The sequence below is a fragment of the Tympanuchus pallidicinctus genome, unplaced genomic scaffold, assembly GCF_026119805.1.
Source record: "Tympanuchus pallidicinctus isolate F22 unplaced genomic scaffold, pur_lepc_1.0 scaffold3, whole genome shotgun sequence".
NCBI lineage: Eukaryota > Metazoa > Chordata > Aves > Galliformes > Phasianidae > Tympanuchus > Tympanuchus pallidicinctus.
The window spans coordinates 25,307,848-25,320,642 of record NW_026294747.1 but is presented as its reverse complement, the minus strand read 5'-3'; the positions used below and the strand labels follow the sequence as shown (position 1 = coordinate 25,320,642).

General features: G+C 38.6%; 1 protein-coding gene across 2 annotated transcripts in view; it reads left to right on the top strand.

Moving 5' to 3' along the window:
* Positions 1–12,795, top strand: part of UBR1 (ubiquitin protein ligase E3 component n-recognin 1) — a 59,322-nt gene that overhangs the window by 914 nt on the left and 45,613 nt on the right. For both annotated transcript variants that reach the window (XM_052696707.1, XM_052696708.1), the window contains exons 2-4: positions 8,817–9,073; positions 10,303–10,381; positions 12,516–12,626. In XM_052696707.1, the coding sequence (XP_052552667.1) occupies positions 8,817–9,073; positions 10,303–10,381; positions 12,516–12,626 (447 nt within the window). The remainder of the gene's footprint in view (positions 1–8,816; positions 9,074–10,302; positions 10,382–12,515; positions 12,627–12,795) is intronic.

Sequence of the window (12,795 nt, the reverse complement as noted above, 5' to 3'; positions counted from 1 at the left end):
GGGCCTTGTAGGCTTCCTTCATAACCTTGCAGTGTCTGTAACCATGCTGTATGCTCTTCTGCTAAAGTAGATTAAAGCCCACTGCTTGTCTGTTAGCTAAAAGTGTGTCTGAATGCCTTTTGGAAGTCCTCTATTTCATGTTAGTTTTTCCTGCTCTAATAAGAGCAACCTGGGTATGTGATGTGATGTTGAACTTCTGGCTATGAATATTTAGAAGTAGGGCAGCGTGGTGCTACCCTCTGTGAGTAAAAACAGGAAGCAGGTACTCAGTTCGTGCAGGCAGCGGCACTAAGCCAGTGACCGCTGTCTGTTATACTTTTGCTCAAAACAGTGAGGATCAAATCAGAGGGGTGTGTAGTCTAATGCCAGAACCATTTCTCAGGACAACCATATTTTTTCTGGCTGTAACAGACGTATGTGTGAATTTCTTTTTTCTATATTAGAAGCAACTTGATTTTAAACTAATAAAAATGTAATTCGGTTGAGTTGCAATGTCAAAAACAAACAAACAAACAAAAAAACAAAAAAAAAAAACAAAAACCAAACAACCAGCAACCAGAGTTAAGAGACTTGGTGAGTTTGAATGCAGCATACAGTCAGAGGAGTACTAAAGGCAGCTGTTACAATCAGTTAGCAAAGTAATAGTATCCTCTATTCATTACCTGGGGATGCTGGAGGCTGACTTAGCTCCAGCAATAGGGGCTATGTAATGATAATACTCTAAACAACACATGGAATGATGCTGAGGAGCATCATTCCATTCAGTTGTCTTAGGTTTTTATGTGGTTTCAGCCAGAATTACCATGATTACAAGTTTCTAGAGAGTCTGTTGTCATGGCAGGTGGCCACCTAGGTTGCATTGTCTGGCACGTGTACAAGCAAACTGCAGGAATTTTTAGAGTTGAATGTGGGGTGAAAGCATTGTCCTTAAGGGTGATTGAAAGAGATGAGCTTGAACTTAGACTGAGCCTGACAGAGTTGACAGAGTTCACGGAATCACAAAATGGCCCAGCTTGGAAGGGACCTCAAGGATCATGAATCTCCAACCCCCCTGCCCCAGGTAGGGCCAAGTTTATTATGTTAGACTGCAAGTGATATTGGACACAGCTGCAGTCTGAAAGCAATACATCCAGTATGCTGATGTATTAAATATGGTACTGGTTAGGTGGAATTAACTTATCCTGTCTGAGTTGTGTCCTTCTAGTGACAAACTAGTCTGTGCCCTTTTGCTGTGGTGGCTTGTGGAGTGTGGAACAAACAGCTGAATGGAGTGGATTTAAGCCAGGCTAAACTTGTTAAGTCTGTGTCAGGGTCAGCCCAGTCAGACTCACTGCTGCTCTTGTTTTTCATCTCTGACTTGAAGGGAGTGTGTTGCTTGCAGTGCTTGGTCGTGTTTGGCTGTGTGACACTTGGGCTGGTAAACCTTTGCAGGGTGTTGAGTGTTTGGTGCTGAATTACTGAATGACTGCAGGAGCCAGGCTCATTCCAGCTTGGATGGGGATGACTCAGGTAACCAGCACTTCTGCATCCAGCCCAGCTCTGTGGTCTTATCTGTGCTCTGAATTCCAACTCTTCAGGTTGGATGACTGTAGTTGGGAATACCTGTGCTTCCTTTTCACTGCAGTATTTAAAGATCCCATCTGCGCTTTTTCTTTCTTCTCTGTAGTGTCTGTATTGCTTCCTGTCCTTGAAAAAGTTACAGCTGCTCTTGTCAAGTTGACACTGACTTAGTAATAAACCCTGTCATCCAGACTTCTGTTTCCTCTGTTTTCTTTCCCTAGCAGCACCTCCAGTTTGCTTGGCTGCCTATTGGGCTGGACTTGGCTCATCTGGTAGTTGGCTAACAAGCACTGCTGGTGGCCAAATAAAAGCCTGCTTAGCAGGCTGAGTCCAGCCCATTGGTTGTTTGTCCATCTGTATTCCTAACAAGTTCCAGTTTGAATCCTACTTGCTTTGGTGGCTGCTATCTGGAATATACCAGCAGGGTTTAGATATTAAAATACTTCAGAGATTTTTATTCCTGCTAAATCTTCAGTTTTTGATGGAAGCGTACCTTCTCGACAGTACTTGTGAACAGATCTTTTTTCAGAATTCAAATCTTTTGTCATCTGTCAATACCTACATATATAAGTATAGTTTTGAATAGAATAGTGTGTAAAGGAAGAGAAAAGCTTTAATGGTAGGATCAATTTATGTAAGCTGAATTAGTTTAAATTGTCAGTGTTAGATGAAGTAGCTTATCCGTATACTGTGTATAGTCCAAGCTGGATGCATGTTAGCATGTCCATGGAATATGAAGTTGCAACAAGTAACTGGAGCGTTGCCAAGGTCTTGCTTGTGTCCTTATATTTAGCATTTTATTGAAGTGCTTTCATTTTGTTGTGGCATTGAGCAATGCTATAGCTTTCTCTTCTTTGTTTTCTTTTATGTTTACTGATGTTTCTAGGTCATTTTTGTGGCTTTTGTTAGTGCAGCAGTAAACTATGATTGTGAAGGTATGTCAGCTTCACTCTAGTTGCGGTTGCTGAAATACTATTACAGTGTTGTGAGGAGTATGTAGCTGTGAGTGGATATTACCCTTTGAGGGCAGCTGCTTAAGTGGCTTCTGGATCCCAAAGCTCTGGAGGAGCTAGGGATGAGCAGGTTGGTTTTGGAAAGTGCAAAGTCATTAGTACTGAACAGTGAGGGATTAGTGTGATTTCTATGGCACGGTTATTCTCTGCAGAGTTATGTATATAGTGGATTAGAAAATTCACGTTATTGTGTGGATACATGAGTTTGAGTACATGTGAATGAATACGAAAACTTAGTATAGACAGATGCGATCTCCCTCCCGGCAGTACCAAATTAGTTGTTTATAAATGTCCACTGTGGCTACAATTTTTGATGAACAGTGTGGGTGCTGGGAAATTGATTAGATATCTTGTTCCCTAGAATGCAGGAGACCATGCATGGATGTTAGAAGAGGAGTGGAGAGGAACAAAGACTTTTCTTTGTTTCCCTAGAAACAAAGGGATCTTCAATCTGTCAAATGAATATTCAGAACTTAAAGAAAAGGTTCTATTTTAAAGTCTCTTATGGAATACCACAACAAATAAATCTGCAAATATTATTTTGCTATTTTTTCCAGGGGGAGTTACTTTTTTTGAAGTATTTATTTTGCATGTTGATTTAACGCCTGATTTTGAATTCCAGTTTCTCATAGTGTTGCCACGTCAGTTACGCATTGCTCTCTGCCTAACTCTGATTTGACCCGAAAGTTTGAAATGTGAAAACTGTTCAGATTGTGTCTCCTCGGGCACCTGTCTGCATCGAAGCAGTTATCTCTGCGCACTGAAATTGCACCTGTGATTTTGGTAGTGAGTCTGATTGAAAACTGACAGCCGAGCAGTAGGGTGGTCGAGCAACCTGCAGCCAGGCCTTGCTTGCCCTGAAGGTAGCCCTGGCTTTATCTGTTCAGCATCTGAAACAGTAACTCGTTGTCCTGGTGACTACTTTTGATTCTCTGGTGGCACTGCTTGGCTGTGGTTCACAGGACTGGTAGCTATTGGAGACCACTGGGATTGCAGTAGGTTCTGCTGTAGACCATTCTTTAATAGTTGGCACTGATATTAAGAATGTTGTTCCCAGTGGGCAAAAACACCTGCATCATTACAGCATCTTTAACATTAATTGGCACCCTGCTTTGGCTTAGGGGTCAAAGATTAATGAATGTAGACATCAAACAGTTCTTTCGTGTCTTCAGGTCAGAGTTGATGTTTTGTTAGGACAATGTTAGACAATATTGAATGTTACCTATGTTGTGCCAGTAGAAAATAACTTTAGAAGCCAAACTTGCTGCTTTCAGTGTAATTGCTGATATCCAAGGCAGACCAAAGTTTGGTACACGACTGGTTTCCAGCTGTATCACATGAAGGAGGTGTGTTACTGACAGGTCAGAAAGCAGATGTTTTGTAACTGAATTGTAAGCAATCTTTTTTTTTTTTTTTTTTAAGCTTAGATTCCCTACTAATCTGTTGGCTGTACTTTGTCAGAGAGTGTGAGACATGAACACGACGTGGTTATGACAAAACTTGTCCTTTACCAGTTTCAATCCCTGACAGTGTTGTCCACCATCCCCTCATGTTTTCAGGAAATTCTTTCCATTTGAACAGCGTGCTGTACTGAATTAAATGTCTATGTATGATATATTTGAGAAACAGGGCATTATTTTGTTCCAGCAATTAAATATAAAGATTAAGTGCAAATTATTGAAAATTGACGTGTGTATAATCAGTTGAACAGTTTTGCATTAGACAAATGGCACAGTTATGTGAGATGATTTGGATGAGTTTGTGCAGAGTTGCTTCTTGGAATTGTCTTGTTTATCCTACTCTCTTTACAGACCTACTGAAATGAAGTTAGGAATAAATCTTTCATGTGTTTATTTATTGTATTCTGATTTAGTAGAACTTCTGCTTTTATTGACATTTAATTTGATTTAGGGTAGGGTGGGACAAATGTGATAATGAGTTTCTGCTTTTTATTTGATGCCTCTTTTTTGGAGAAACCATATCTCTGAATCTCCTTATTATGGTAACTACAGTAATGCCTGATGCTCCATACTGCAGTTGGCTATTTTCAGTGCATTGGGAAACTGATCATTTTAAACTTGAAAAAGAAAAAAAAGTTGAGCTAAAAACATAGATCAGAACCTTACATGGAAATGTTATTTGAAGAACCTATTAGTTTTCTTTCAAAAGTAATTTGAAGTGGTCTGTGTGCCTGTGGAAGAACTTCTGTGTTTGTCCTTATTTTTAAATGCCTTCCATGGTTGCTTAATTGGAGAGACTTTACCAGAATTTCCCAGTTTTCTGGGATCTGTTGTTTTGCTAATCTGTTGGTACCAACTGTTCTGTGCATTGAAGAAGAGGAGCCTTTTACATTTAATATTTCTCTTGAATGTCACTGGCTCAAAATCAGTGTGTTGACAACATTTTATACATTTATTGCTAAGATTTTGCTTATCCTTCCTGCCTTGACAACCAGCTGATATTGCCATCTCATGCTTGACAGTTTTATGCCATGCACAAACTAAGCTTTTTTTTTGTCTGCTTCTTTAAACTGGAATATTGGGCCAGACGTGGTTTTTTAGTTCATGCTGTTTGCATTGTCTGCTCTCTCCTAACTTGCTTTTCAATATTTATAAGTATTAATGTTCCTTCTTTTCACTGGTTGCATTAATGTATATTTCTAACAATAGTCTTGAAATTTATGCAGTCAGTTAAGCACCAAAGGACCAATATGTCAATCAGTGCAATTTAAGAAGAGCTGCTTTTTTATTATTATTGCCAAATGCAAATGATTTGTCTGAAAAGACTTGAGAATTCAAAGAGTGCTTGGAATTCAGATGTGCTTTGAATGGAAAACCATGTTGAGGCAATGGCTACTGGTAGTACATAATAAACCTGTTGCAATGATGAGGTTCTGTCATAGTACTGAGAAATCTCATTTGACACTTAATCTGTAGGTGAAAAGTGACTTGAAAAAGTTTTTTGCCTTTCTTCCTCATATATAAATACACAGAGAGAGAGAGAGAGATGAGGCCAAAATGATGGATGTTCTTCTCTTTTGTAGGAGTATTTGTAGGCAAATGTAAGTCTTCCTCTTGTGACCTTTTCTAATGTGACCCTTCCTTTTGGAAAAAGCTGACGTGCTGCCTTTTCAGATGTAGGACAAAACCAGATGTTTAGCTGGAATTCATTTTGGAAAGTTCTCTGTATGTTTATACATGTGGGAGAAGTATCAGTATTTTGTTCTCGTGGGAGAGGACATGTTTTAATACGAGATAAGAGATGATCTGGTAAAGCCTTTGTACGGCATTGTGAGGAGCTGCTTCTGCAGTGATGCTCTCCTGGAAGGTCGCATACAGCTATAGGTTACTGCTTGTGTTGCACAGGGCACGTGCATTGCTTGGACTAAATGGAGGTGATCTCTGCTCTTTCGACAGAACTGCTCTGCCTTGAGAAACATAGCTTGTCATCTCCTGGTGCCCAGCTTCTCCCTTTTTCCTGCAGTTTGGGAAGTGCCTGAAAAGGCATGTGATTCCTGAAAAGGAATGTGACAGGAGGAATTGGTTAGAAGAGGGAAAGAGATGGGGCTGCAGAAGGTTACAGCTGCAAAGGAGAAGGAAAGGAAGAGGAGGTGATGCGTGTCTGACACGCTCCTTGCTGCTGTCAGGTTCCCAGAGTCACATTTGCCTGCAGTTAGCAGTATCTGGGGAAGCCCACCAGTGTGCTGTGCACGTTGCTGTCCCCATGAGGGATAACAGGCATGTGGTATTGCTGCTGATTGTGGTGGTTTATTTGTGGCTCACGTGAGTGTCTCTGTGGTTCTATATGATGGCTTGTCTGCTTCTTGAGGCAGCATTTTCTGGAAATGAGAAAATAGGACTCCACACCCTCTCACGACAGCCTGTGCCAGTGCTGGCCAAGGAGCTTCAGGGAACACCTGATTTCTGCTTGCAGCTGGCTTGTACCTTCTTTGGACTATAAAGGACACCCAGCCCATTCAATGTACATGATGAGTAGAACTTAATTAAAGATAATGCAATATTTTATTTCCTCTTTACTGGCCAATATGTGGTCAGTCAGGAAATAATAATTTACTTTTGGGAGATAGAAAAGAAGTGGGTAGATCTGAAGTGAAGGTGCAGCTTCAAAAAATAAGAAAAGGAAAATTCTTATTTCCCTTTGTGAATATATTGACTATTTCCTGGGTGATGCATGAGTTGAAGATAAATGAAATGTTTACCAGAAGGCAGCCGGCCTTTTTGGGATAGTTCTGTCTTCCCTTCTTTCCTTTCTGTCAGTACTTCCTGCCCTCCATTCTCTGAATGACATTTAAGTAGAATTAAAAGCTTTCTGTAGGAATACTTGAAGTGTTTCTGAGTTAGACTGTGAGAACCCACTCTGTGTTTCTGGCAGCTTTTCAGGAAAGCTTAGTCCTGCGTTTCTTGGAGCTATTATGTGTTCTGTTCCAGCAATACAGAAGCTAAACTTACAGCGCCTCTTGGGAATGCCACTAATAGAGAGAGAAGAGCTAGAGACTGGGATTCTCTTTTGCTCTGGAAAAAGAGCTTATATAAGCTCCAGCTTATACAGTAACAGAGCAATACCATCATCCGTGCCTTCTCTCTTCCTTCAGTGTCTGTTCTGCATTCTCTTCCCTAACTTTGCAGTTCAGGTGTCACTGTGACAAATCAAATGAGGAACTGCCCCCAGGGTAAGCTAAAGTAGATACAAGGCCAAAATGTCAGTAGAAGCCTCAGGCTAACTCTGAATATACTGGAAGTACAGTGTTTATTATTCAAGATGTTAAGCAAATGTTTTACGTGAGTAGAGCACAGAACAAGTACCTTATGACAGATTAGCTTTGGGTATTGGATATTATTGTAAATCTGGGCAGACTTAACCTGCTATTTTGTTCCTATTTCTTCTGTTTAGATCTTGTGTAGATTATTTTTTGTACTTGTCTGTAGCGAGTAGATGTGTAACACCTCAGATAACAAATATGGGTTTTCTATATGATGTCTTGGAGTTTTGACTTCAATAGTGCTGGAGCTGCAGCACTATGTACTCCATCTGTTATAGTTTCACTTCTTTTTCCAGTGTTAAAGAACTCTTCTGATGTAGGCAGCAGACTAGAGAGCTGTAGCATTAGGTCCATTACTTAATCTTTTGTCTCTGATTTCTGGGGGAAGACCATTGATTCAAATTGATGCAGGTTTTATCAAACCATAAATCAGGATTTTTTGTTTTGTCTTTTACATCTAAAGTCAAGCATTTTTTGTCCTTTAAACAGTCTTTATTTCTCAAGGCTTTCCTCCAGTCCAAAGTTTTCAGTGGTTGCTGTGCTCATTCTCTGCTTCCTGGCCTACAGAAAGCTGTTTGTGGTGTTTCATTTTATATTTTTACAGTGAAAATAAGTTTTTGGGGGATAAATCAAAGTCCTGTATGAAAACAAGTTCTTTTAGGAATTCTGGATAGGTAAATTTGTTATCTGATGCATAATGGAGAAAAATAGAAGTTACTATTAAATAATGTGAATAATATGAAAGAATATTCAGACTTGGAGGACCAATAGAATATACAAAGAGAGCCACTCAGAGAATGAGAGAAGTCAAAAGTGAAATTAGGGTTTTATATTAAGAAAATTAGGGAACTTGGACCAAATCATGACCACTTTTCTCATAAAAACGTGAAATTGTATTTTAGTCAGGTTTCCCAAGGGCATTATATTTATATAATCTGTTGGCCTTCTTTCTCCCTCAGTAGTTATTGAACGCATGAGCAGTTTGAAGAAAATTCTACTGGAGGGTTGAGATTTCAAAGACAATTGAGTTGCTGCATGTTTTGTGACTATCAGCAGGCTAAGAAATAAATCTCAAATCTATCTTCTAGTGAAGGCAGGGAGACCTCTGCTGCTGCTCCTGCCAATTGTTGGCAGCTGAGCAGACATCAGGATTTGTGTATTGGCTGACTTCTGGCATTCATGTGGTTGTAAATTAGTACATGGGTAGCTCCACAGTAGCACAGCACTTGCCAACTCTGCCTCATAGTGTTTTAATAGAAGACTTTAAGGGAACAGAGGTTGCTGTGGTGGGTACTGAAATACAATCAGCAGGGAAGTTTTAGGGAAATGGTGCTTTCTTGGGATTTATTGTGCACAGAACTGACTTGCGATGCAAGAAAGAATTCTGGATTTACAGTAAAAGTACTTAATTGTTCTTACTGTGAGTTCATTAATGTTTATCCGTGGGTTTACTTCTCTTGCAGTGGTGTGATGAAAGATTTGACTTCCAAGCTACGTTTTTACAGTGCTTGGCAAAACATGTGCCAAATATTTACTCAGCTGAGATGGACCCCTTGCTGGAGAAACAAGAAGAAATGGTCCAGGCAGCAATATTTTACCCCCTGGAATGTTATTTATTTGGGGAAGACCCAGATACATTTCTAGAGAAACTACAGCAGAGTGGAATCTCCCAGCTCTGTGGGAAGGTGTTCAAAGGAGGGGAGACAACATATTCTTGCAGGTAAGGATGAAGCTATGTTTCTTTGCAAGGTAGTGCACCAAAGTGGATTTTATAAAAGCAGTTGCTCTGCTGACAGTTCATACCTTGTGTCATGGTAGGTCATTCCTTAACTTAAAGTAACATTTACTTCGGATTCCAAACCACCTTAAAATGAGCAAAATAACCTATGAAAAGCAAGCTCTGGCAGAGTAATGAGGAAGGAAATGAGGAGGATGGTACCATTGATTAAAAATAATGGATGAGAGCCATTGATTAGAAATAACAGGATGATAGGATATGATAGAGGTCTTCACCTGGTCTTGGGGGGTAACACGCATACAAATGTGTGCACTCTACAGTAGTCATAGTCTGAGTACTCAGACTTTCAGAGTCTGAATCAGAATCTAGCATTTCTGATCATCCTCAATCCTCTGCTCAGGTAATATCTATGTAATCAATTGTCGTTTTCCACCTCGTTTCTCATTCTGGAACATGTTAAAGATGACAGTGTATTCATTTGGTGTTTAATTAATTCATATGTTAAAGGTATTTGCAATGGGTTTGAAGATTCCTACTGTGCTGGCAATTCATTAGTCTTAATATGATACAATTGGCATAGTTTATATTAGTTTTCAGTTTAATTTAAGAGCCTAGAAAATTGTACTGGAAGTGCCGGAAAAATGTTAATAGGGAAGAATGTTATTTTGGATTGAAAAACAAATGACGTTGACTTCAGAATTCAGGAAATGTCAAAAATGAATGCCTCTCTGGAAAATAAATAAATAAAAATGGTGAAATGGAATGTAGGGCTTTAATTAGTCACGTAGGATGCATGATGTATGTTCTGGAGCTAATTTTGTGAAGGAGTTCTGTTGAGATTTTGACCTGAAACCACTGAAAAATTTTAAACCACTTGACAGAAGCATGGCTTAGCAAAGTGCCTACATTTGTTGAACTCCACAGTCAGTCACATTTTTTTAAATAACTGTTCATTCTTGGCAAAAATAAAAATGTTAGTAACAACTTTTGATAGTGGATATCAAGGATGTTTCTAAGGAATTTGAAACGTCAGGTTCAAGTATTTGATTCAAGCCTAAAAAGTCTGTGTTTCATCCTTCCCTGATGTGGAATTGTCAGTATCTTTATAATTTGAATCTGTTGTTAATCTGTGTTTTCAGAAGAGTATTTTCTTCTGTGCATGAAAATTCCTTTTGTTTTGGAAAATTCTCCAGTTGCCATTTTTCTTGCAGAGACTGTGCAGTTGATCCAACCTGTGTACTCTGTATGGACTGCTTCCAGAATAGCATTCATAGGAATCACCGATACAAGGTAGAGACATCTTCTCTTAATAAATGGTACACGTAGGTTTAGAGAACTTTTGCTTGAAGAATCAGGAAACTGCATGCAATCTATTAATATTTATTTTAAGTCTGCAATTTCCTAATTAGTAAAGTCATTCTCACATTTTTTTTTTTAGCTGTACAGAGCCTTTGATAAGAGAGGTACATTTCTAAGATAAGAACCAAAGTGTAGAATTGTTTAGCTGCATACGTTATTCTCTCTGGCAGTTTCACCTAAGTACCTGCCATAGCAAAGTGCTGTGATAGAAAATGGCAATTGTATCCTCGGTCCCTTTCAGCACTTTATACAAGAGTGCATTCTGCTTGGAGATGTAGAAGGAATGTTTATAATCAGAGAACACTGTTTCACCGCTGCTGTCACTGATGGGGTATCCACATTTTCACTGTCTTTCCATTTAGGTTCCCATAAACTACTTTGGACTATAAGAGTTAAAGTAAATGTTAAGCAACACATTTTTAGGGAGATAATTGTAGAACTGGATAACCTCTTTCTGGTATCCTCTCGATTCTCTTTGAGCCAAATCTGTTATTTTCAAAAGATTGCCATAATTTAACTGCAGAATTTTTAAAATAGTTCTTAGCTGACTCTCCCACCTAGGCTGTTGACTGTTCTTTACTTCCTAGCCCCCTTTTTTGTTTGCTCTTTGCACTTATACCTCTGTCACTTCAGCACTGTTGGAAGCAGGAATGGAAGGAGCAGTGTAATTTTTAAGCTGGTCTAACTCTGCTGCAAGGAACAAGAAAATGTGCAGAAACGTCATGTATTCAGTTTCATTATCCTTCACCACTGAAAAATGGGCTGATTTTTTTTGTCATTGAAGTTACATCCATTTCAAGGATCTATGTGTATTATCAGCTGATCATAAATCACCTTTAAATGGGGATGGTTCAATGAGATAGTTAGGAAGAAGATCTTAGCAATCTCAAAAATAATGAAGAAATACAATATTCTGCTCTTACGTATAAATCTTTATATATTGATCTGAAAATGTTTTGTAAGTATTGATTCAAAGTTGCATAAAGCTACCCTGGATAATGGAAATATAAATTCTGTATACACAAATGTGCACACTCACAATTTATGGAGAGGCAAGGTGAAACCAAGGGAGAAGAAACAGCAGTGGTTGTAGAGCAGTTTGGAACCGCAGCAGAGCTGAGATGCTGGTTTGGTAACCTGTTGTCCTTTCTGTTTTTTTCAGTAACTCAAGTTTCTGTGTCAGGCAAAAACTAGCTTGGAAATAATAGCAGCTGTGCTGCATTTCCATTTTAAAGATGCAATCTAAGGAATGCAGTCTATTCTTTACAGGTTTATAGAATAATTTAGGGTGAAAGAGACCTAAGGAGGTCACCTAGTCCAATTTTCTGCTCAAAACGGTCTAATTAGATCAGAGTATTTTAAAACACATCAAATAAATAATGACCTCTTCATATTTTTTTTAAGTGAGTGACTTAGTATTTTCATATATAATATACAGCTGGGGAGTTTAGAGTAAGCTATGAATAATTTTTTTGGCCTAAGTTTCTTCTGAACTTTCTGTCAAAGTGAATGGTTGTTATTTCTGAAAGTGCAGTGCAAAGTTAAAGTTGCAAATATGTATTTAGATACTGATTGTCTTACTTCTGTTAGGAATAAAGGCATCTGTTCAATACATACATTTGCTGTATAGATTACATTAAAACTTTTCTGAATAAGATGTGAGGAAGGAATTGAGCACCTTTCCTATAACTTTCTGATATGATCAGAAATATTTTCTGTTTATGAGGTGCTTATTTATCATAGTTCTCATTTATTTCTTGTTAGATTTGCTGAATGTGCTTTTTCTTTTTGCAACACCAAAAATACAACTGTATTTTTTCATTTACTTTCTGCTCAAAATATCTTTTGCTCAGTAAGTACCCATGATTTTTTTTTTTTGCGTTCCTCTGACTACTTTCCTTTTATCTCAAAGAAGTAAGAGAAATTTTGTGATAGGTCTGGATTACACCGGAACCCTTGCATTTTGTAAATAGGCATTTCTACTTGTGTTTTACATAAAGCGTGTTTCTGTTTTCTTTTGCTGTTTATGTGTGTATCTTGTGACTGAGCTACATGCCCTTTACAGATGCATAGCTCCACTGGAGGTGGATTTTGTGACTGTGGGGATACAGAGGCATGGAAGGCTGGACCAGTGTGTACTAAACATGAACCTGGAGCATCAGGTTCTCCAAAAGAAGTAAGGATGTTGCTTAAACAATAAATATTGACTTAAAAAAATGCTGATTCCTTTGTATGAAAGTAAATATTTTGTACAGTCGATGTGGAATGTCCAGGTAGGTCAAATCAGGGTTTCCTCAGTGAAGATCTTAGCTGGGGTAAAATGTATTGATTGGACATTTATTGTC